This window comes from Salvelinus sp. IW2-2015, linkage group LG27 (assembly GCF_002910315.2).
Source record: "Salvelinus sp. IW2-2015 linkage group LG27, ASM291031v2, whole genome shotgun sequence".
In the NCBI taxonomy this organism is placed as follows: Eukaryota; Metazoa; Chordata; class Actinopteri; order Salmoniformes; family Salmonidae; genus Salvelinus; species Salvelinus sp. IW2-2015.
This window is the reverse complement of record NC_036867.1, coordinates 17,949,103-17,975,619: the sequence shown is the minus strand read 5'-3', so window position 1 is coordinate 17,975,619 and position 26,517 is coordinate 17,949,103. Positions and strand designations below refer to the sequence as shown.

The 26,517-nt window shown below is 41.3% G+C and overlaps 1 protein-coding gene across 5 annotated transcripts in view; it reads right to left on the bottom strand.

Annotated features, from left to right (window-relative positions):
* LOC111953193 (RNA-binding protein 33) overlaps nt 1-18,667 on the bottom strand; it is a 56,287-nt gene extending 37,620 nt beyond the window's left edge. For all 5 annotated transcript variants that reach the window (XM_023972302.2, XM_023972306.2, XM_023972304.2 and 2 more), the window contains exons 1-7: nt 18,483-18,667; nt 17,820-17,895; nt 12,951-12,999; nt 12,315-12,385; nt 11,936-12,185; nt 10,173-10,280; nt 130-310 (exon numbers count right to left, since the gene is read on the bottom strand). In XM_023972302.2, the coding sequence (XP_023828070.1) occupies nt 130-310; nt 10,173-10,280; nt 11,936-12,185; nt 12,315-12,385; nt 12,951-12,999; nt 17,820-17,895; nt 18,483-18,501 (754 nt within the window). In that variant the 5' untranslated portion in view covers nt 18,502-18,667. The remainder of the gene's footprint in view (nt 1-129; nt 311-10,172; nt 10,281-11,935; nt 12,186-12,314; nt 12,386-12,950; nt 13,000-17,819; nt 17,896-18,482) is intronic.
* Between the last annotated feature and the right edge of the window lie 7,850 nt (nt 18,668-26,517).

Below are 26,517 nucleotides of genomic sequence, written 5' to 3'. Positions count from 1 at the left end.
TCTTTTGATCCAAATTGTTTAGGTACAGGAGTTAAACTTGAAATGCCCTTCAACCAAACAACGTAACCAAACAAAGCACACAAATATATTACAGTTTATATAACAGTGCAAGGTTGTACATTAATGTACCTAATGTTTCAGGAATGTTCCGTCGTTTGGTTCCCGCATCCGCCAGCCGCACAACACCAGACGTGACATCTTTGCGCTCCGTTTTGAAACGCAACCGGCCAGACTCTCCATCGTCGTCTTCCTCTTCATCCTCGTCTTCCTCCTCCTTCACTTCTTCCTTTGGCTCTGGTTCATTCTCAACCTTTAGAAATATAGGGATCATCTTAGCCATCAATGATCAACAACCCCATCAGATACAGGTAACTGCCAAAATAATGGAAGACTTAAAAAAAAAAAGGGATACATTGTTATATTGAAAGCAGGTGCTTCCACCCAGGTGTAGTTCCTGAGTTTATTAAACAATTAACATCCCATCATACTTAGGCTTATGTATACAAATGTTGGGCAGGCCATTATTTTGGCCCCATATACACACCCCCATTATTTTTTAATCTGTGGTCTGGCGTCCTACTCGCACCATCATGTACATGTGCTACACAAAATCCTGTCACTGAAATTCACTCTTCTACTCAATACAACACATCGAATTTAACTTCACACTGTTCGGTGTATAATAGAATACTGCAGAGAGCTGATAGCTCATATTTGCAAAGGCATACCTTGGATTTGGCTGGAGGAATGGGAGGAAGGAATATATTAATACATGCATGTCATTGTGGCAGTAAGGGGAAAACTTGCCTAGTTAAATAAAGGTTAAAAACTAAAACTAAAAAACAAACACGGCATGAAACCTTTACTCGAGTTAACAGATGCACACACTCCCTCCCCCACACACACACCGTCTCCCTTGCTCTCAAACTCACACCACTCTCTCGCTCTGCCACAAACACTGCTCCCAACTTTTAAAAGGTTAGGCACCGAACAAAATTTAAGGAGCGCCAGAAATAAATAGATTTTTGATATAGTTTAGGCTTACATTAGGCCAATATGAATCCTACCTTTGAAGCACATCATGAGTAGCAGACCCTTTTCCTTTCTTCCTGTGCCAATGAAATTTACTTAAACCTACTGTCAAGTTACCAGGTTGTTAGCTAGCTAGGTAACATGACTGAACAACGTAATTTGTTATCAAACCAATAATCAGCGACCAGGGATTAGTTCAAAAAACGACACGGTCTGTGAAATGATATTAAATGCACGCAAATCCCGATAGAAAAAAACGCATCTCTGGTAATATGGGTCATACTGTTTTGAACCGTTTATGCTAGTTTTCTTTGCTGTAAAGCTGCAAGCATGGCTGTCCATTTTTCCCTCTGGCACTCAGAGGCTGCATGAAGGTGATCTTGCAAAGTCTACTCAAGACTGACCTTTGCTCTTGCTTATAACAGGTGATGAAATGATACAATGTATCAACATCGCTCCCTGTGCGCTCTGCTCCAATGTAACAAATGTACAAATCTAACAACCTTAGACTCATCTGGGTCTGCATCCCGCTCACCATCACAGCTAAATTACACTGAACAAAAATATAAAACATATAAAAAGGTGTCGGTCCCATGTTTCATGAGCTAAAATAAAAGATCCCAGAAAGATTTCATAAGCACACAAAGCATCTCAAATTTTGTGCAGAAATTTGTTTACATCCTTGTTTGTGAGCATTTCAGCTTTGCCAAGATAATCCATCCACCTGACAGGTGTGGCATATCAAGAAGCTGATTAAACTGCATGATCTTTACACAGGTGAACCTTGTGCTGGAGGCAATAAAAGGCCCTCTAAAACATGCTGTTCTCACAACAATGCCACAGATGTCTCAAGTTGTGGGAGCTTGCAATTGGCATGCTGACTGCAGTAATGTCCACCACACCTGTGCCAGAGAATTGAATGTTAATTTATCTACCATAAGCCACCACCAAAATCTTTTTAGAGAATTTGGCAGTACATCCAACCGGCCTCCCAACAACAGACCACAAGTAACCACGCCATCCCAGGACTTCCACATCCAGCTTCTTCACCTGCGGGATCGTCTGAGACCAGCCACCCGAACAGCTGATGAAACTGTGGGTCTTCAAACAAAGAATTTATGCAAACGGTCAGAAACTGTCTCAGGGAAGCTCAACTGTGTGCTTGAAGACTGCAGTTCGAGGTCATAACCGACTTCATTGGGCAAACACTCACCTTCGATGGCCACTGGAGAAGTGTGCTCTTCACGGATGTTGTGAACAGAGTGCCCTATGGTGGTGGTGGAGTTATGGTATGGGCAGGCATAAGCTATGGACAACGAACACAATTGCATTTTATCGATGGCAATTTGAATGCACAGAAATACCGTGATGAGGAGATCCTGAGGACCATTGTGCCATTCATCTGCCGCCATCACCTCCCAGCATGATAATGCACAGCCCTATGTCACAAGGATCTGTACACAATTCCTGGAAGCTGAAAATGTCCCAGTTCTTCGACGGCCTGCATACTTACCCAATGAGCATGTTTAGGATGCTCTGGATCGACGTATACGACAGCATGATCCACTTCCGCCAATATCCAGCAACTTCGCACAGCCATTGAAGAGGAGTGGGACAACATTTCACAGGCCACAATCACCAGCCTGATCAACTCTATGTGAAGGAGACGAGGCGCGCTGCATGATGCAAATGGTGGTCACACCAGTTACTGACTGGTTCTGATCCACGCCCCTACCTTATTTTTAAAGGTATCTATGACCAGATGCATATCTGTATTCCCAGTCATGTGAAATCCATAAATTAGGGACTAATCCACTGATTTCCTTATATGAACTGGATCTCAGTAAAATCTTTGAAATTGTTGGAGGTTGCGTTTATATTTTTGTTCAGTGTATATTTTAAAAGCTGATGGAGGAATAGATGCGCATGAAGAGCAGACAGAGAGAAGCAGGTGAGTGAGGACTGATTACAGGACTAATTACAGCTGCCACACGTGATATGCACATGAGTGAAGTGGATATTATTGGCCCTGCGCATACAAGAGACTAGTGGCTATTGCTTGAATTCAACTGAATTTATAAACATGCACCAGCAGGATCTTTAGATCAGTAGGGATGAAAAATATGGTAGTATCATATGAAACGGTACTACGGTATAAAACAATATATTGGTGTCAGAAGTATCATGACGTTTTGGTACCGTGATACCGGGGCGGCAAGTAGCCCAGTGGTTAGAGCGTTGGACTAGTAACCAAAAGGTTGCAAGATCGAATCCCCGAGCTGACAAGGTAAAAATGTCGTTCTGCCCCTGAACAAGGCAGTTAACCCACTGTTCCTAGGCCATCATTGAAAATAAGAATCAGTTCTTAACTTCTTTGGGAAAGGGGGGCAGTATTGAGTAGCTTGGATGAATAAGGTGCCCAGAGTAAACGGCTTGTTACCCAGGCCCAGAAGCTATGATATGCATATAAGTAGTAGATTTGGATAGAAAACTCTAAAGTTTCCAAAACTGTTAAAATAATGTCTGGGAGTATAACAAAACTCAAAACTCAAATCCAACCAGGAAGTGGAAAATCTGAGGTTTGTAGTTTCATTTAAGTGATTGCCTATGCTGTGTCTATGGGGCCAGATTGCACTTCCCAAGGCTTCCAGCAGATGTCAACAGTCTTTAGAAAGTTGTTTGAGGCTTCTATTGTTGAAGGGGGTCGAATAAGAGCCGTTTCAACAAGTGGACTAGGCTGAGGCCAATGAGTTGTTTACTGCGCAGTCACGCGGGCGCGCGGTTCCTTCTTTTTTCTCTGTAATGAATACGCTATTGTCCGGTTGGAATATTATTCAAGATTTATTATTAAAAAAACCTAAGGATTGATTGTAAACATCGTTTGACATGTTTCTACAAACTGTAATGGAACTCTTTTGACTTTGTCTGGATTGTGCCTTTGAACTAAACGCGCCAACAAAACTGAGCGATTTGGACATAAATATGGACGTAATCGAACATTTCTTGTGGAAGTGGGAGTCCTGGGAGTGCATTCCGACGAAGATCAGCAAAGGTAAGTGAAGATTTATAATGCTATTTCTGACTTTTGTTGACTCCACAATTTGGCGGGTAACTGTATGGCTTGCTTTTGTGGCTGAACGCTGTACTCAGATTATTGAATATTGTGCTTTTGCCGTAAAGCTTTTTTGAAATCTGACACAGCGGTTGCATTAATAACAAGTTTATCTTTAATTCTATGTAAAACATGTATCTTTCATCAAAGTTTATGATGAGTATTTCTGTTATTTGATGTGGCTCTCTGCAATTTCCCACGGGATGTTGGAGGCATTTCAGAACATGGCGCCAATGTAAACAAAACATATGTATTATGTAACATGAAGTCCTATGAGTGTCATCTGATGAAGATCATCAAAGGTTAGTGATTCATTTTATCTATATTTCTGCTTTTTGTGACTCCACTCTTTGGCTGGAAAAATGACGGTGTATTTCTGTGATTTGGCGGTGATCTAACATAATCGTTTGTGATGCTTTCGCTGTAAAGCCTTTTTGAAATCGGACACTGTGGTGGGATTAACAACAAGATTACCTTTAAAATGGTATAAGATACTTGTATGTTTGAGGAATTTTAATTATGAGATTTCTGTTGTTTTGAATTTGGCGCCCTGCAATATCACTGGCTGTTGGCGAGGTGGGACGCTAGCGTCCCGAACGATCCCAGAGAGGTTTTAACTGACTTGCCTAGTTAACCTTTTATTTATTAAATACACTATGCAACACTAATCGCATCCCTCCAATAGAATTCCAGACAATCTATGCCAAGGTGCACTGAAGTGGTTCTGGCCCAACGCCCTGGTGGTCCCTTTTTTTTGGCAGTTACCTGTACAGCATATGGATAGTGTTCTTGCAGGCCTATAAACTGCAACCATGTATTACTTGAACATCTGGGGCATTATCAGATTTCACAGTACTTCACAAAAGTATCTAAAGTATAAAATAAGCTACAAACAACATTTATCATTTGCACAAATTATACATTGTCCATAGCAGAATTGCAGCCATTGACTCAATGCAAAGCACCAAAGAGGCATCGGAGAGAGAGGGGCTTTGACTTATTGGTCAGTGTCTATTCCCTATATAGTGCACTATATAGGGAATATTCCCTATATAGTGCACTACTTTTGACCAGAGCCTCTTAGTTGTGCATTATATAACAGGGCTCGACATTAACGCTTGTCCTCTTGTCCAGGTACAAGTTTAAATAAATAGTCGGACAAGAATATATATATTTTAAAAATCTTTAAAAACATATCATAACAATCTAACAATTATTAGATCAGAGAAGCCAATAATTGGATCAGAGAAGCAAACATTGAAATAATATTAAAATCTATTTTTCCATGTACATAAATAATAATGTTTGACAAATATAATGAAGGATAATTAACATTAACGTCTAAATGGTCACAAGACCAGAGAGTGAAGGACAGTGCCTGTTGCGCACCACACATCACCCACCTTGAATCTGAGCGGAGGCGGTCAGCATTTAGAAAATGATTCAACAATAAACTTCATTGTTTTAAAACTGGACATTCTATATCATTTTATGAAGCATGTCTTTCTTCAGAAAGTATTCACACCCCTTGACTTTTTCCACATTTAGTTGTGTTACAGCCTGAATATAAAATGTTTTTGTCACTGGCCGACACACATTACCCCAAAGTGGATTTTTTGGGGGACATTATTACAAATAAAAAGCTGACATGTCTTGAGTCAATAAGTATTCAACCCGTTTGTTATGGCAAGACAAAATAATTTCAGGAGTAACAATTTGCTGAAAAACTTACATAATACATTGCATGGACTCACTGTGTGCAAAAATGGCTTAAAACCTCTCTGGGATAGGGTCTAGTTTCCTGAATTTCCACCTGATTGACGTGCCCAAAGTAAACTACCTGTTACTCAGGCCCAGAAGCCAGGATATGCTTATAATTGGTAGTATTGGATAGAAAACACTTTGAAGTTCCTAAAACTGTTAAAATAATATCTGAGACTATAACAGAATTGATATGGCAGGCGAAAATCCGATGAAAATCCAAGCGGATTTTTATAAATATATATATTTTTTTTAGGTGCCAGGCTCTTATAATAGAAACCTATTGTTCCCATGTAAATCCGTCTCCCCAGAATGCAATTCCTATGGCTTCCACTAGATTTCAACAGTCTTTATTCAAGGTTTCAGACTTGTTTTTTGAAAAACAAGCAAGAACTTTGAGTTTTAGTGAGTAGAGCACCGGAACGATATCAGTCTTTCGGCGCGCGAGGGAGAGGGCGCACGCTTACTAATTTTCCTTTCCTATTGAACATACTACTTTCCGTATGAAATATTATAGTTTATTTACATTTTAGAGTACCTGAGGATTAGACAGAAACGTTGTTTGACTTGTTTGGACGAAGTTTAGCGGTAGCTTTTTGGACTCCTTTGTCGGCATGTTGAACGAGTGGATTACTGAAATCGATGGCGCCTAAACTGACTTTTTGGGATATAAAGAAGGATTTTATCTAACAAAACGACCATTCATGTTGTAGCTGGGACCATTGGGATTGCAAACAGAGGAAGATCATCAAAAGTAAGTGATTTATTTCATCGCTATTTGTGATTTTATGAAGCCTGTGCTGGTTGAAAAATATGTTGATGTGGGGCGCCGTCCTCAGACAATCGCATGGTATGCTTTTGCCGTAGAGCTTATTGTAAACCGGACCATGCAGTTAGATTTTAAATTATATAAGATACTTGTATGTTCATAAATGTTTAATATTACGATTATTTATTTGAATTGCGTGCCCTCCAATTTCACCGGATGTAGTCGGCTGGTGTCCCGCTAGCGGGACGCCTATCGCTAATGAACATTACCCAGTCACTACAAAAGATACAGGCGCGTCCTGCTTAAGATACAGGCGTCCTTTACTTCCGGAGAGGAAGTAAACCACTCAGCGATTTCATCACGAGGCCAATGGTGACTTTAAAACAGTTTAATGCCTGTGATAGGAGAAAACTGAGGGTGGATCAACATTGTAGTTACTCCACAATACTAAACTAGAGCGTGAAAAGGAGGAAGCCTATACATAATACAATTTTTCCAAAAATCTGCATCCTCTTTGAAAGGTACTAAAGTAATACTGCTCAAAATGTGGCAAAGCCATTTACTTTTTGTCTTGAATACAAAGTGTAATGTTTGGGGCAGATGGATCCAACAACACACAACTGAGTACCACTCTCCATATTTTCAAGCATAGTGGTGGCTGCATCATGTTATGGGTATGCTTGTAATTGTTAAGGACTTGGGAGTTTCAGGATAACAAACGTAATAGAGCCTAGCACAGGCAAAAAAAATGGTTCAGTCTGCTTTCCACCAGACACTGGAAAACGAATTCACCTTTCAGCAGGACAATAACCTAAAACACAACACCAAATCTACACTGCAGTTGCTTACAGAAGACAGTGAATGTGGTCGATTATCAGTTTGACTTAAATGTACATGAAAATCTATGGCAAGGATTGAAAATGGTTGTCTAACAATGATCAAACAATTTGACAGATATTGAAGAATTTTGAAAATAATAAACGGGCAAATATTGTACAATCCAGGTGTGCAAAGCTCTTAGAGACTTGTGTGAATAGTTATGTAAATAATACAAAAATGTTTCAGTGTCATTATGGGGTAGTGTGTGCAGATGGATGTTTTATTTATTTTTTCATCCAAGCTGTAACAACAAAATGTGAGATAAGTCAAGGGGTATGAATACTTTCTGGAAGGCACTTTACATTGTTTCAAAGTAGCCTAACCAAAATATGACCATAGAAATTGAGGGAATTATTTTATAAAACACTTAATATGCCATTGAAACTAGCATTTTTCCCATGCCATATTAGTTTTCAAATCAACGTTTTATTGTCCAGCAGCCAAAGGCATAATCCTTGTCATATCAGTAAACAATGCTAATTGATGCATTTTTAAGTCTCTCCTCTCTTCATTTCTAACAGATATTTTCATCTCTGTCACATGAAACTGCTCACGTGTGCGGTGCACTTTTGATAAGTGTTTTCCCGCTAATTGCATGTTGAAACATTCGCCAAGCCTACAGCCATATGTGTATTGTTGAGCTTATAATATGAATAAATAACTTTGGCAACATTTGAAGCTCAATGGTCTGATCTGTTGCATCAGCATCAGTGATAGATATTTTTCATATAAACTTAGCAAAAAAAAAAGAAACGTCCCTTTTTCAGGACCCTGTCTTTCAAAGAATTCGTAAAAATCCAAATAACTTCATAGATCTTCATTGTAAAGTGTTTAAACACTGTTTCCCATGCTTGTTCAACGAACCATAAACAATTAAATGAACATGCACCTGTGGAACGGTCGTTAAGACACTAACAGCTTACAGACGGTAGGCAATTATGGTCACAGTTATGAAAACTTAGGACACTAAAGAGGCCTTTCTACTGACTCTAAAAAACACCAAAAGAAAAATGCCCAGGGTCCCTGCTCATCTGCGTGAACGTGCCTTAGGCATGAGGACTGCAAATGTGGCCAGGGCAATGAAATACAATGTCTGCACTGTGAGACACCTAAGACAGCGCTACAGGGAGACAGGACGGACAGCTGATCGTCCTCGCAGTGGTAGACCATGTGTAACAACACCTGCACAGAATCAGTACATCCGAACATCACACCTGCGGGACAGGTACAGGATGGCAACAACAACTGCCCGAGTTACACCAGGAACGCACAATCCCTTCATCAGTGCTCTGACTGTCCGCAATAGGCTGAGAGAGAGATTGGCCTGAGGGCTTGCAGGTCTGTTGTTAAGGCAGGTCCTCACCAGACATCACCGTCAATGTCGCATATGGGCACAAACCCACTGTCGCTGGACCAGACAGGACTGGCAAAAAGTGCTCTTCACTGACGAGTCGCGGTTTTGTCTCACCAAGGGTGATGGTCGGATTCGGGTTTATCGTCGAAGCAATGAGCGTTACACCGAGGCCTGTACTCTGGAACGGGATCGATTTGGAGGTGGAGGGTCCGTCATGGTCTGGGGCGGTGTGTCACAGCATCATCGGACTGTGCTTGTTGTCATTGCAGGCAAACTCAACACTGTCCATTTCAGGTAAGACATCCTCCTCCCTCATGTGGTACCCTTCCCGCAGGCTCATCTTGACATGACCCTCCAGCATGAGCAGTATGGTTGGTGGCATTGTCGTTCTGTGCGTGATTTCCTGCAAGACAGGAATGTCAGTGGTCTGCCATGGCCAGCGAAGAGCCCGGATCTCAATCCCATTGAGCACGTCTGGGACCTGTTGGATCGGAGGGTGAGAGCTAGGACCATTCCCCTCAGAATTGTCCGGGAACTTGCAGGTGCCTTGGTGGAAGAGTGGGGTAACATCTCACAGCAAGAACTGGCAAATCTGGTGCAGTCCATGAGGAGATGCACTGCAGTACTTAATGCAGCTGGTGGCCACACCAGATACTGACAGTTACTTTTGACCACCCCTTTGTTCAGGGACACATTCAATTTCTGTTCGTCACATGTCTGTGGAACTTGTTCAGTTTAGGTCTCAGTTGTTGAATTTTGTTGTTATGTTCATGAAAATAAACGCAGTTGACAATGAGGACGTTTCTATTTTTGGTGAGTTTATGTGCAGTGGTTGTATGAATTTTGGATCTGTCGTCCCAGAGTCTGTTTTGAACCGTAGATATGTTTTTGGGGGTCGTAATTGTAATGTTGCAATATTTTATAGGCTCTCAAGGGTGGCCAACCATCCTCCAGGAGAGCCTTAAAGGGGCAGTGTTTTATTTTGAGACGAGTTTGAATATAAGAATCCAATAGTGTAGCCTACATTTTTATCTGTTTCTCTATGGTAAAAAAGATAGTAACGCATTTTATTTTGTAAAGTGGTTTCTTGCATCATACAATGATGTAAAAATGGTGCGACTTGAGCTTTTGGACAAGTTACAATAAAAATTACTTGTCCTAAGGACAACTGGCTAAAATGTAAAGTCCTGTATAGGGAATATAGAGGGAATAGGGTGCAATTTAGGACGTAGCCAGTGAGTGAAGGAGACCTGTTCTGTTCCTACCTCTGTGTCTGCGAGCTGAGAGACTTCCTCCTCCTCTGGGGCTTCCTGTTGCTCTACCTGCTCCTCCTGCTTTTCTCCACCCCCATAGCTTGGTGAGTAATCATCCACCTAGAACAACAAGTGGAGAGATCCAGAGTCAATATTCAAAATAGGCTAAGTGTCATAGATGTATTGTACATTCTACCATCCTATTATGGCTCATATTTACTATCAATGCTAGCAGGATATTAACACTGGCCTGAGATTACAGCCTGTGTGGGTTTAGCCTAACTTTATCCCCATGGAAATGTGAAAGGAATAACGGTTGAACCAAAAATACTGCCGTGTTTCCTTTTAATGAAAATATTAACAGCGAGCATAAAAGGAGAAATCATTGAAATGTTATGAGGGGGGGGGGGTTAGAAAGGGGGAGCCTCTTGAATTAACATAACAGTGGGAGCAGGCTTTGTTACCAATTCCTGACGGCATTTGAAATTCTATGAGATGTAAATGTTTGACATGATATCCAGAAATGTGGGGGGAGATAAAAACAACCTCTGGATCAGTGATGAAAATATCATCACGCTAGCTATTGCTTTAATGGCCCACTCTAGAAGTTCACGACTCAATGCCAGGAGGAGCATCCCACACAGGAAGCTGACTACAGTTTCACAGTGCCGAAACCCGGGATTCCATTTATACAATAATTCCGGTAATAAAAAAAAGTGTTGGCTCTCCAACGTGTACTTGATATACCATGTGGTCTCAACTCACGTAATTACACTCATTTCAAAACATACTTCCAGTGAGAAGCCACTAGGTGATTCATGACTGTCAAATGAGGTCAGTGTGTAGGTCGCAGGATAGTGTTTGGTGTTCTGCACCATTAACCTGCCAACCCAAAACATAATATTTCAGACAAATACCCGTTGTAGCAGAAGGATAGACGGACAGACTGTCCCGAGGGAACAGAAAGGAATTAATCCTTTAAACTGTTCCACATGTTACCTCTGAATACCACCGCAAACAGAAGTATTTAAGCCCGGGCAGTCGAGTGACCTTGTAAACATAGTTATTACACACAAACGTGCTCTACGTACTCACTGGGGTTTTTCAAAGTAAGTATGAAGTAGAACCGTGCAACCCTACTTAGAATATCAAAGGCTTTATCTTCAGTTAGTAAAAACAGTGATGTGTCTTTTGTCAGCCATCACACCTTAGTAAATAGGACTATAACAGACGTCACATGGATCTAGTCTTATCTTTTCCCCTCTTCACTCTTGGCTTAGGGATTTGGGAAATAACTAGAGGAAATCGCATCAATCATTTCATCCCACTTCAGGACTGTATGGGCTGTCCTTAGGAAGGTCAATAATCTTTCCACCAATGTGAGACTTTATCAGAGTCGAGTGCCCGATATAAAAGCCCCCCGCGTTAACCTCTGCCGATTGGCAGCGCGTCTTCCTCGCACAAAGTGGCTCTTTAGCCAGACAAATATACAGGGCCCAATGGCACCAGGCGTCACAGCCGACAGACCCCAGAGCATTACCTACCTACTGCCAAACAAGATGTCAACACCAACTTCGTCAACGAAAGGAGAAATCAACTGGCAGAGAGTGATAATGAATCCCCCCCACACCACCTTCAACCCCTATCCAACGCACATCCCCTTTAGCGTTCCCTGAATATATTTGATACGTGCCCCCTGAAACCTGAGACAGGGAAATAAATCTAAGTTATCGTTTCAATGGAGTAAAATAGAAAGAGGGGAGACGAGGACTCACTTGAAATTCATCGTCTAGAGGCTCATTGATTTGAATGTCTAACATGCCGTCGCCCCCAGCCTGTTCTCCTGAGTATTCCATTTGGCCGTCTGGTATCTCCATGTCATTGGGCAGGCTGTACTCGTCCACGTACTCTCCCCCCTCCTGCTGGTAGCCCCCCTCTATATCTCCTAGTTTTTCTGGGTAGTCTATGGGGTTCACCTGCTGGTCAAATTCGCATAGAGTATCATTGAGGCTAACGCCCTGGCCGCTGAAAGGCAAAAACACACAATTATAAACAAAGGACACTGTAGCTCAAAAACGGGCACATCAAGTGTCTAAAGACTAAGTATGGAAACGCATATAGCATGATCAGACAACGTGGATACAATTAACTTACATGTTTTGATCTTCTTCATCGCTTTGTAGAAGGTCATCATTCAATTCCTCATCTGACACTTCTGAGGGATCCTAAAAAAACAAGATAAACAAGCCAGAACGGATCAGTATGTTTTAGCTCATGTTGTTTATTCCTTGCAAGCCCAGGCTTTAAAATGGCAAGGTCGACTATAACACAACTCCCCGAATATCAACCAAAAGTTACATTATGATTGAATGTGTAGGCCTACGCATGTTCAAATCGGATTGCTAATCTAACAGATTAAGTCAATATTTGAATCAATAAAATAGTGAGTTGAAATAAACATGGGGGGGGGGGGGGGGGGTCTCCTCCAGTCCAAATGTATGCTTTATTCCCATGTGGTGAATGCAACCTGGGCAGGTTAAGATGCTTTTTTTGCCCACTGTACTTCCTCCTGGTTCACATCAATAAACACCCCTGTGGTGGAGCCCCCTGTCAAAAGACTACTGCAAAATTCCACGTCACTGTGAATTCTAACTATGGGATCAAGACTATTTCACCTATCCTACAGCTGGTAGGCTACATTAATAACGGCATGCAGGTTAGCATGGCAGAGGCATCTATGAATGCTATGAAAGTAATCACAAACAGAAGCCAGGGAGTTCTTTGTCTTACCTTTTTGGCTGTCAGCCAATCCTCCTCGAGCAAATCACTCTCAAGATCACTTTAAGAGAAGAGATCAACCAAGTTAGCGAGATAAACAGAGTCAGCGTAGCTCCTTTTACAAAGCTAGGTATTGGTCTACTCTCCACGCATGTTTACAGCTAGTCTAGACAAGATTATTTAATGAAGCCTAAATTGTCATTCTCATGAGCAAGGCCAGGCAATAGGCTACATTCTTACACGGCATGTTTACGATAAGCAGATCCCAATGTTCCACAATATTTACACTAGGCCTGACTCTGCAAGGCCCATATAGTAGTGATAGAAATGTTGTTCTCATAGGCTGCAGTCACTATCGTTCCTGAGTCATGTTCAGTTGGTCTCAAACAGGAGAAAGCACTTCAAAATGTACCACCTCAATTACTCTCCTACCAGGTCTTCTCATATAAACCTACATCATATTCAGATCATAAGCTCATTATAGTCATATTGTTTCTTATAGTGTTGTGAAAATTGTTTAGTCAAATTACAACAGTATACTTTGTGTATATAATCGCCAAGCTCCATTCATGAATACACATTGTGACAAAGTCTCCGCTGGAGACAGTCTCTGCCTAAAATCTATTTTAGGCCTATATTTTGTGCATGAGTTATGGGCTTCATAGTTGGAGTAAGGAACTACTGTACTAGTATAGTCTAATGTCAGAGGACAAGCCCAAAACGGCCTGCAGTAAAGGGAAAAGGCATGCAAAACTTGAACAAAGGTTTAAAACAGTCATGTTACACCTAGCACTTGATCATGACTCTAAGTTCCATTACACATAAGAGTCATTGGACGAAGGCAACTTCTGCATGGGGAAGTGTTGTTTAGAGCCCCGACACTAGTTCTGAACATTAACACCCATCGCTTGTGGTACAGTTTTGGAAGCATAAGGACCTTATCTTTCATATCTGTGGGAAATCATTAAAGAAAAAAGTTAAATTGATACACACTTTTATAGAGTTAGTGTTCCCACACAGCCATATCGCCATCTTACAAAGTTTGTTTACGGAAAACAGAAGGAAGACAAGAGGCGACCGACCACCTGTGCTAATTAGCTATCTAGGGGCACGGCCTGAGGCCGTTGGCCTATTTTAAAAACATTTGCGGACGTATAGTAAGGGACCGTACATTTGGAATATGGAGATCCTCATCAATCATACGGGAAATGCCATCGGCGTCCCTTATGTAGGTTAGTGTTCCCACACAGCCATATCTCTATCTTACAAAGCTTGTTTACGGAAAACAGAAGGAAGACAGGAGGCGACCACCTGTGCTAATTAGCTATCTAGCATGTTCCGAACACCTGTGGGTAAGTGTAACTCGGGAAGTGTAGAAGTGTACTTTCGTCAGATGGAGGCACCCATAGCTGTATGGATCTGTGCAAAACTGCTACAGTAAGTGTATATTCTATTTTATTTCAGTATTCTTTCTCGCTGATGAAAGATCAGGGCCGTAACGAAAGAAATTATTAGTAATAGTTGAGAATGGCGCAGGAGGGGATGGCTGCCGTTTTACGGGCTCCTAACCAAGTGTGCCATTATTTAAACTTGTTTTGTACATAACGTTGCCGCTACCATCTCTTATGACCGAAAATAACTTCTGGACATCAGAACAGCGATTACTCACCTCGAACTGGACAAAGATTATTTCTTTAACGAGTCCAACGCGAAGGATATACTGCTTTCCTCGGGAACGGACCCAGATCCCCGTCATTTGCGTAAAGAAAAGACGTAGAAAAAGGGGACGGAGGTCGGGCTGCCTTTTAAGAATTCGTAGGCGAGTGAGTAAACCCCCACTACCATCCGTTCTATTGGCCAACATGCAATCATTGGAAAACAAAATGGATGATAAACGATCAAGACTATCCTACCAATGGGACATATAAGATATTACAGATTTTGTTTCACCGAGTCGTGGCTGAACGAAAACACGGATAACATAGAGCTGGCGGGATTTTCCAACCATCGGCAGGACAGAGAAGCTACATCTTGTAAGACGAGAGGCGGGGGTGTGTGTATTTGTCAATAACAGCTGGTGCGCGATGTCTAATATTAAAGTCTCGAGGCAATGCTCGCCTGAGGTAGAGTATCTTATGTAAACTGTATCTACCAACACTATCTACCAAGAGAGTTCACATCTATATTATTCGTAGCCGTCCATTTACCACCACAAACCGAAGCTGGCACGAAGACCACACTCAACGGGCTGTATAGGGTCATAAGCAAACAAGAAAATGCTCATCAAGAAGTGGTGCTCCTACTGGCCGGGGACTTTAATGCAGGCAAACTTAAATCCGGTTTACCTCATTTCTACCAGCATGTCATATGTGCAACCAGAGAAAAAAAAAGAAGAAAACTCTCGACCACCTTTACTCCACACACAGAGGCGCAAACAAAGCTCTCCCTCCATTTGGCAAATCTGACCATAATTATATCCTCCTGATTCCTGCTTACAAGCTAAAACTAAAGCGGCAAGTACCAGTGACTCGCTCAATACAAAAGCGGTCAGATAGCATCCGCTTCACAGGACTGCACTGTTTTGCTAGCACAGACTGGAATAGGTTCCAGGATTCATCCAATGGCATTGAGGAGTATACCACCACAGTAATCGGCTTCATCAATAAGTGCATTGACGACGTCATCCCCACAGTTACCGCGTGTACATATCCCAACCAGAAGCCATGGATTACAGGCAACATCCGCATCGAGCTAAAAGTTAGAGAAGCCGCTTTCAAGGAGTGGGAAACTAATCCGGATGCATATGGGAAATCCAGCCATGGCCTCAGACGAACCATCAAACAGGTAAAGCGTCAATAAGATTGAATCCTACTACACCGGCTCTGATGCTCGTCGGATGTGGCAGTGCTCGAAAACTATTACGGACTACAAAGGGAAACCCAGTCACGAGCTGCCCAGTGACGCGAGCCTACGAGATGAGCTAAATGCCTTTTATGCGCGCTTCGAGGCAAGCAACACTGAAACATGCATGAGAGCATCAGCTGTTCCGGACGGCTGTGTGATAACACTCTCTGCAGCCGATGTGAGCAAGACCTTTAAACAGGTCAACATTCACAAAGCAGCGGGCCAGATGGTTCTTCCTGCTTTAGTTTACCAGGACGTGTACGCAAAGCATGCGCAGACCAACTGGCAAGTGTCTTCACTGCCATTTTCAACCACACCATGGCCGAGTCGATAATACCGACATGTTTCAAGCAGACTACCATAGTCTGTGCACAAGAAAGCAAAGGTAACCTGCGTAAATGATTACCGCCCCGTAGCACCCACGTCGGTAGCCATGAAGTGCTTTGAAAGGCTGGTAATGGCTCACAACAGCATCATCCCAGATACCCTAGACCCACTCCAATTTACATACCACCCCAACAGATCCACAGATGACGCAATCTCAATCGCACTCCACACTGCCCTTTCCCACCTGGACAAAAGGAAAACCTACGTGAAAATGCTGTTCATTGACTACAGCTCAACACCATACTGCCCACAAAACTCATCACTAAGCTAAGGACCCGGGAACTAAACACCTCCCTCCGCAACTGGATCCTGGACTTCCAGACAGGCCACCACCAGGTGGTAAGGGTAGGTAACAACACATCTGCAACACTGATCCTCAACACTGGGGCCCCTCAGGGGTGCGTGCTTAGTCCCCTCCTGTACTCCCTTTTCAACCACAACTGTGTGGCCAAACACGACTTAAACACCATCATTAAGTTTGCTGACACAACAGTGTTAGGCCTGATTACCAACAACGAAGAGACAGCCTATAGGGAGGTCAGAGACCTGGCAGTGTGATGCCAGGACAACAACCTCTCCCTCAATGTGAACAAGACAAAGGAGCTGATTGTGGACTACAGAAAAAGGGGGGCCGAACAGGACCCCATTAACATTGACGAAGCTGTAGTGGAGGGGGTCGAGAGTTTCAAGTTCCTTGGTGTCCACATCACCAACGAACTATCATGGTCCAGACACATCAAGACAGTCGTGAAGAGGGCTCCTGAGGGAGACTGAAAAGATTTGTCATGGATCCCCTGATAATCCATAAGTTCTACAGCTGCACCATAGAGAGCATCCTGACCGGTTGCATCATCGCCTGGTATGGCAACTGCTCGGCATCTGACCTTAAGACGCTAAAGAGGGTAGTGCCTATGGCCCAGTACATCACTGGGGCCAAGCTTCCTGCCATCCAGGACCTATATACTAGGCGGTGTCAGAGGAAAGACTCAAATTGTGAAAGACTCCAGTCACCCAAGTCATAGACTGTTCTCTCTGCTACCACACGGCAGGCGGTACCGGAGCGCCAAGTCTAGGACCAAAAGGCTCCTTAACAGCTTCTTCTCCCAAGCCATAAGACTGCTTTACAATTAATCAAATGGCCACCCGGACTATTTACATTGGCCCCCCCCCCATTTGTTTTTACACTGCTGCTACTCACTGTTTATTATCTATGCATAGTCACTTTACCCCTACCTACATGTACAAATTACCTCGACTAACCTGTACCCCGCACATTGACATGGTACCCCCTGTATATAGCCTCATTATTTTATTGTGTTGCTTTTGATTATTTGGTCAATATTTTCTTAACTCTTTCTTGAACTGCGTTGTTGGTTAAGGGCTTGTAAGTTAGCATTTCACCTGTTGTATTCGGCGCATGTGACTAATAAAGTTTGATTTGATGTTTCTAAACGTTAAAACACAGTGTCGGGATCGTAGTTCCCATGAGACAGTCGTGGGCGAAGTGAATGGCTGAGAACCGTAAGGAGGAGGCAGAATGCCGCCGAGAGTTTGAGAGCTACAGTATGTTACACCAAGCGGCTGAGATACCTGTCTAAATCATCTTCTCCTCTCCTCCTGCGTGATCTCTCTGCACCTGGCTTGTCATAATCTTCAAAGTCCTCGTCTGAAAACAAAAAGACATGGTTCTGTTAACTTGTTGGATGGCAGGGTCTTCAACCCCAGTCCTTGAGGGCCAGAAACATTGAACATATTTGCTTTCTAATTGGCAAATGATGATGATGTGGGAAACCAGATGTGAAAACTCGGGCCAATCAATTAGAGAAACGCAATACCGCAATTGACAACCTATGCTGTTTCAATTAATGAATGGTCAACGAGCTATGACAGTTTACTAAACAACAATTGTTTAATACTTTTAATGATATTTAGGCTGTTTTAGATAGTTCAAAGCAATGAAAATGTAGCAACAAGCTAACGTTAGCCAAATGCAACGATAGTTAGCTGGCTAACTGTGGCCTTTCCCACTTGGTTGTTGGCTAAAAATATGAGCACCCTAGACAACACGGTAACATGGACATTCAAACTTTGGAACTAAATACAACACAGCATGAACTTGTAGCATGATGCCTAGAGTGTTTATGGATTAATTATCGTAGCTAGCTACATTTTAGGCCTATCTCGTCTGGCTAGCAAACCAAACGTGTTAGCTAGAAAGCCAAAAGTCTACCGAAATAATTGTGGTAACCATACCTCCGGGGCTGTCCGCCATTACGCAAGCCGGTTTCCTCAGTGTAGGCGAAATTCTATATAATTGAAGAATACATTGAAATGTTTACTCCTTCGTGTTTAAATCAAGCTAACGTTGTTTACCACAATCGGCAGAGAATCTGAACATAACCATTACAGACTGAATAAGTTCTGATGCATTCTGGGATAGAATAATGTCCTTCTTAAGCGCTGATCCGAAGAAAGTTTATTTTGCCTACACATATCCATTTAATATTTATGTGTAGGATAAACTGATCCTAGATCTTTTTGTCAACCTCTGCAGTTCATGAGACCCAATAAGTATGCACGATATCTAATTACATTAATACATAATGAATGAAACTGTAAAAGTATACATATTTTCTTAATTAGAGTAGGAGATACTGACACATTAAATATAGCCTACAATACACTAGCTATACAATATCAGTAATTTGGGTAACGTGGGGTAACTAGCCCCCTAACAACAATGTCCAATTGCTGACACAAAAAAAAAGCGAAGTTTGGGGGAAAAAATGGTATGTGGATGATGGTAATGCTTAGGCAAACAAACTATGAAGGGAAATTAGTAGCTACAGTTTACACTTTTTAAACTTTTTAACAAAATGGAAATGCACATCTGACTATTAATATTCTCACTATGATGAGATTTTGATGTAAGGTCCCTCTTCTAATTTCCGCATCAAATCATGTCCAAGTCATCCTAAAGTATCAAAAAAAATTACTGTGTAACTCAATTAAGTTACTTGTAGATGATTTCGACATGATTTGGAAAATGCTAATTTAGGAACCATTGATTTGCATTGGGTTGCTGGGGGGGGGCAAGTTTCCCCATTGGGGGGGGGGGGGGGGCAGTTTCCCCCAACACACTCATCTTAAATGTTACTGCTTTATTACAATTGTTATCTCTTAACAACTTTATTATGTATCTTTAGCCTCCCCTAATGGTATATACAGTTGAAGTCGGAAGTTTACATACACTTAGGTTGGAGTCATTAAAACTCGTTTTTCAACCACTCCACAAATTTCTTGTTAACAAACTATAGTTTTGGCAAGTCGGTTAGGACATCTACTTTATGCATGACACAAGTAATTTTTCTAATAATTGTTTACAGACAGATTATTTCATGTATAATTCACTGTATCACAATTCCAGTGGGTCAGAAGTTTACATACACTAAATTGACTGTGCCTTTAAACAGCTTGGAAAATTCCAGTAAATGATGTCATGGCTTTAGAAGCTTCTGATAGGCTAATTGACATCATCTGAGTCAATTGGAGGTGTACCTGTGGATGTATTTCAAGGCCTACCTTCAAACTCAGTGCCTCTTTGCTTGACATCATGGGAAAATCAAAAGAAATCATCCAAGACCTCAGAAAAAACATTGTAGACCTCCACAAGTCTGGTTCATCATTGGGAGCAATTTCCAAACGCCTGAAGGTACCACGTTCATCTGTACAAACAATAGTACGCAAGTATAAACACCATGGGACCACACAGCCGTCATATCGCTCAGGAAGGAGATGTGTTCTGCCTCCAAGAGATGAACGTACTTTGGTGCAAAACGTGCAAATCAATCCCAGAACAACAGCAAAGGACCTTATGAAAATGCTGGAGGAAACAGGTACAAAAGTATTTATATCCACAGTAAAACGAGTCCTGTATCGACATAACCTGAAAGGCCGCTCAGCAAGGAAGAAGCCACTGCTTCCAAAATCGCCATAAAAAAGCCAGACTACGGTTTGCAACTGCACATGGGGACAAAGATCATACATTTTGGAGAAATGTCTTCTGGTCTGATGAAACAAAAATAGAACTGTTTGGCCATAATGACCATTGTTATGTTTGGAGGAAACGGGGATGCTTGCAAGCCGAAGAACACCATCCCAACCGTGAAGCACGGGGTGGCAGCATCATGTTGTGGGGGTGCTTTGCTGCAGGATGGACTGGTGCACTTCACAAAATAGATGGCATCATGAGGGAGGGAAATTATGTGGATATATTGAAGCAACATCTCAAGATATCAGTCAGGAAGTTAAAACTTGGTAGCAAATGGGTCTTCCAAATGGACAATGACCCCAAGCATACTTCCAAAATTGTGGCAAAATGGACAACAAAGTCAAGGTATTGGAGTGGCCATCACAAACGCCCTGACCTCAATCCTGTAGAAAATTTGTCGGCAGAAATGAAAAAGTGTGTGCGAGCAAGGAAGCCTACTAACCTGACCAGCTCTGTCAGGAGGAATGGGCCGAAATTCACTTAACTTATTGTGGGAAGCTTGTGGAAGGCTACCCGAAACGTTTGACCCAAGTTAAACAATGGAAAGGCAATGCTACCAAATACTAATTGTAGTGTATGTAAACTTCTGAACCACTGGGAATGTGATGAAAGAAATAAAAGCTGAAATAAATCATTCTCTCTACTATTATTCTGACATTTCACATTCTTAAAATAAAAGTGGTGATCTTAACTGACCTAAGACAGGTAATTTTTGCTAGGATTAAATGTCAGGAATTGTGAAACTGAGTTTAAATGTATTTGGCTAAGGTGTATGTAAACTGCCAACTTCAATTGTTTATAAATGTTTATAGATCTAACTTAATTATATTATGTATATAACTTTTTCTAAATGACAAAATATTAGATCAATTTACCTCAGAAGGGGGGAGGGACAGTTACTATGGGGGGCTGTTTACCCCACGTTACTTTACTAACCCAATTACCCGTTCTTCAAAAATATTGTTTTTCTACCAAAGATATGGCACCTTTCAGTTTTCCAACATACATATTGAATATATTTTTTTCAATGCTATCAGGTTTCGCTATTGCTTGGTTGCATTATTGTGACTGAATAATATGCTTTCTCGCCAAAATCACGCAGTAGCACCATCGCTCTTGTCTTATTTTCTGTATCAAGGTTAGTGGTGTGCTGCGTTGAAGCATTGCATCAATTTAATTTGTGGTCTGACTGCATAGAGACTTTCCTCTGGGATTGTGATTTGGATAGGAAACAGACCATGTTTATCAGTCTCACTGGCAGCTATAGGAATTAAGAGAGGGGAAATGTCACAAAAATTATTTGAGGATAATGGGTTTGTCACAATGATGCTGGAGTGGAATTGTGAATAAAACATGACGTATCCTTGAAACAAAAGACTCAGTCCCTTGGGAATAACTTGAGGTTATCAATCACTCTCAGATCCATATTATTTAGTACAGTAACTGACTGGTGTAAACATGACCAATGTAAATAGATTGTATTTTACTTACCTCTAGATAAACACATGCAATTTACATTGACGTCTAGTCATTATGCAATTCCAGAAATGGAGTTAATCTTATTGAAGTGATTCAAGTCAGTCCTTATATTTTTTTATATTTTTGGACCAAAGCCTTTTTCAGTTAACGTTACAAAGGTTTCCATTCTAAATTCTGGGGTCTATTAAGCTCTGAAGAAGGAATCCAAGTAGTTGTCTGTCTGACTCTTCAGCCAGACTTTGCAGCTGGGTCGTTTCACCAATTTAGTGCCTTTTGAGAAGTGTAACTTGGTCCATTTCTGGCGGGGGGGGGGGGGGGGGTTTCACCTAGTTAGTCAGAAAGAGCACATGTTCATCTTAATAAAAAACAAGTTTCCCATCTCAAGAGCGTTAAAAAAACATGACTATAGTAAGTGCCTATTAAGTGCCAAATAATGCAACAGGGTTGACTTATCAAGGTTGACCGCAACAGGGTCGACGATTTCCTCTTAAATCAGCCATAAATCCCCTTGTGACAGGGGGAATGGAAGCTTGTTGTGTGCAACAGGGAGTGGCAATTTAATGCAAGCTTCACATTTTGTTTCACTGTTAAACATTTCTAGCCTGTCTATCTATGGGTAACAAGGTTGACATGTTATGCTTGTCCCACTCGGTTTTCCACCACAAGCACCAGAAAATTGCCAAAAAGAGTCAAATCAGATCACTTGCTTTTACACTATGATTTGACTATTAATGTTCAATGTTTCTTTTGAAAAATATATTTAAAAAGGAATCATTTCACCATTTTAAATCGAGAGTTCAGTTCACGTAACAGGGTTGACCTTAAATTGAGGGACAGACGTAAATGAATCACTAATCACATTAAATCAATAATAATCTTCAGTAATGACCAAATCAAACAAAATTACTAGGGCTTTACAATGATGGTGAAAACTTACAGAAAATCTGGGGTTAAGTTGGTTAAAATGTTCCTAGAATTCACAGAGGGTGCACAGAGGGACATGTCAAAATAATACATTTTGGCACTTTAGCAAAACTTTTTTCAATTTAAAAACATGAATAAAATATGAAAATATTTATTGAATTATACATGTGGTCTTTATTAAAGGGCACTTCATTTAATATATCATGTTTTTAAAATGCAATGTTGGTGCACAATTTCTACTTAAAATATCGAAGAGATGCAAAAGGCACTATTTTTATGGAACGACCCAGCTACTGCTAAAGTCTAACCCCCAAATTCCTCTAGGGCTGACAAACGTCAACAAAGACCCCTAGAGACACCAAAGAGAGGTGAGCAGTGAAGTGAAGCCTCATTGTATTGGCTTATTATGGGGTCCCGCAGTGAGGAAGAGGCCATTTTGTAGCACCACAAGGTCAATATCTGAAAGCCAGAGCGATGGAGGGGATCAGCCGTGAGATTTTTAATTTGAGAAGGCGTAAAGGGACTTTCCTGGTGAAAGACAGTCTGTGAATTATAATGGACTGTGGGGATTGGGAGGATAGGATGTTGAGCTGGTGAATGTTTTCCTGCTTTCGTGTGGAATGGTGTATTGATAAAGCCTATAGCCTTTTCCCTATTTCTCCATGACTGTCTGTTGCCTGGCATGTCATTTATTTTGGTGTTTGGCAGGTAGGCTTACCTTCTGACACACATTTTTTAACAATATCTCACCAATAGTGTCTGTAAATAAAGACAAGACTTTATGCATGCGAGTACAAAAGGAAATCCTCAAGCAGTGAATAATTAAACCCCTGGGGCTTGTCAAGGATACTCCAAATGTGTGTCCAATGTCCAGTGTACAATGAACACAGAACAACATTAGCTATCAGTACTAACATGCAACCAATTATGGTAAAGGTACAACTGTAAAAACATGAATTGAAAAGATTATAGATGAGCTATAAGTTTCAGAAAATAAAACAATTATCTTGACTACATACATTTTACACATACAAAACAACCATGTCATCATAACTAATAAGTACTTTCATCATGATCAACATTATTGCTATGCATATTAATATTCATAATGGGGATACCATCGTAAGAAATATTAACAACTGAACACAGCTGCTTTTAAGATGCTGTGTGATGTTTTTCTCCCCCAACTAAATGCTGAGAGGTTGTATATACTCATCCCTCGATCCTGATTGTCTTTTCCAAGAATTTTGGGTTATTTCCAATAGCAAGTGCCGAAGGGAGCTGTCACATTCTATTACAGCGCCCTGAATGATTCTGTGCCCTTTTCCAAATCCAGTGGTTTTCCATAACAATGCGAGGGTGCAATGCCAAAGGCGACAATCATTTATCATTTTCAGTTAACGGAGAAAAGTTCTTCCCAAAACAAGTCTGTCAATTTGCCTTGTGTAGATTCACTTGACAAAGCCTCAACCTCATCTTGTTTTGTTTTTGTGTGTGAACCATTTGTATGTGCAAATAATGAATCATTATTACAACAATGCAAACTATCCTGAGAAAGCCCTATAGCATTGCTACCAAACATGTACAGTACCAGTCAAAAGTTTGGACACACCTATTCATTCAAGGGTTTTTCTTTATTTTGACTATTTTCTACTTTGTAGAATAATAGTGAAGACATCAACACTATGAAATAACACATATAGAATCATGTAGTAACCAAAAAAGTGTAAACAAATCTAAATATATTTTATATTCGAGATTCAAAGGCAGAGGTGACTCTGAGTCTTCCTTTCCTGTGGCGGTCCTCGTGAGAGCCAGTTTCATCATAGCGCCTGATGGTTTTTGCGATCGCACTTGAAGAAACTTTCAAAGTTCTTGAAATGTTCCGTATTGACTGACCTTCATGTCTTAAATTAATGATGGACTGTCATTTCTCTTTGCTTATTTGAGCTGTTCTTGCCATAATATGGACTTGGTCTTTTACCAAATATGGCTATCTTCTGTATACTACTACAAATTCTACTACTAGAAATTCCACAAATTAACTTTCAACAAGGCACACCTGTTAATTGAAATGCATTCCAGGTGACTACCTCCTGAAGCTAGTTGAGAGAATGCCAAGAGTGTGCAAAGCTGTCATCAAGGCAAAGAGTCTCTATGAAGAATCTCAAATATAAAATATATTTGGATTTGTTTAACACTTCTTTGGTTACTACATAATTCCATATGTGTTCTTTCATAGTTTTGATGTCTTCACTATTATTCTACAATGTAGAAAATAGTAAAAATAAAGAAAAACCCTTCAATGAGTAGTTGTGTCCAAACGTTTGACTGGTACTGTACATGAAATGATCTATGTAACAGAGCATTCTACTTGTGCAGGTTGTGATATTATCAGAAACACTTCGGAGTGTGAAATAACACACACATAAGACCTTTAAAATCAAAAGGATATATTTTTTATTTTACCGTTATTTTACCAGGTAAGTTGACTGAGAACACGTTCTCATTTGCAGCAACGACCTGGGGAATAGTTACAGGGGAGAGGAGGGGGATGAATGAGCCAATTGTAAACTGGGGATTATTAGGTGACCGTGATGGTTGAGGGCCAGATTGGGAATTTAGCCAGGACACCAGGGTTAACACCCCTACTCTTACGATAAGTGCCATGGGATCTTTAATGACCTCAGAGAGTCAGGACACCCGTTTAACGTCCCATCCAAAAGACGGCACCCTACACAGAGCAGTGTCCCCAATCACTGCCCTGGGGCATTGGGATCTTTGTTTAGACCAGAGGAAAGAGTGCCTCCTACTGGCCCTCCAACACCACTTCCAGCAGCACCTGGTCTCCCATCCAGGGACTGACCAGGACCAACCCTGCTTAGCTTCAGAAGCAAGCCAGCAGTGGTATGCAGGGTGGTATGCTGCTGGCCCAGTATAGTACCCAGCCTATACTCTGTCTACTCTGATCCCCTGAAAATGACAATCAACTTGTAATGTAGGCCTACGTGTGACAGGATATAAACCTTAGTTTTGGTCCTTGTTTCTCAGGGAACCATATGTAGTGGTGAACATGTAAAAATGTATAAAAGCACCCGAAAGGTGGTAGCTAAATGAAGATGTCTTACTCAGGCCATTTACCATTTGGAGGGGATTGGAGGGGGGGGGGGGGGGGGGGGGGGGGGGGGGGTGTAAGTGCTGGTCTGCCTGACATGGTGGCTCTCCCATAGGCACCAATGTAATAGCAGCTGGATCTGGTCTGCTTAATTCATTTTTATTGTTCAAGAAAAAATGAAGTGGGATGTCTCGCTTCCTCTTCTGTCTCTGTCACCCCCTTCTGTCTCTGGCACCCCTTAAAGTTATGGCACTGCAATAATGGCACTGCAATAATCTATTTTGTTTTCAGTTGGTTTCATGTGTTTGGAGTATCAGATGGGGGGTCCAAGCACAATGAATCTGACCTCCCTTGTCATTGTTTTTGGTCAATTGTGAACTCGGTAAGCAGCTTCTAAAGTCTGTGAAAACACTATAGTATTGTAGGAAGCGATTGAGCCATCCAGTGAAAGTAACAGAGACCTAAGAAGACATTTGTCTTTTGCTATGAACCTGTTTCAAACAAGCAAACCTAAGCATTTATACTTAATACATAAACTTTGGTTGTTTACTTCACAGAAAAAACACATCAACTTCACATGAGATCACATGTGATCTTATGTGAAGAGAATGTGATAACATGTGACAGCATGTAAAAGCAACACGTGATAACATGAAACTGCACAGGTGAAAACATCATCTCATGTGAAATAAATGTGACGACATGGGAATGCAAAATCT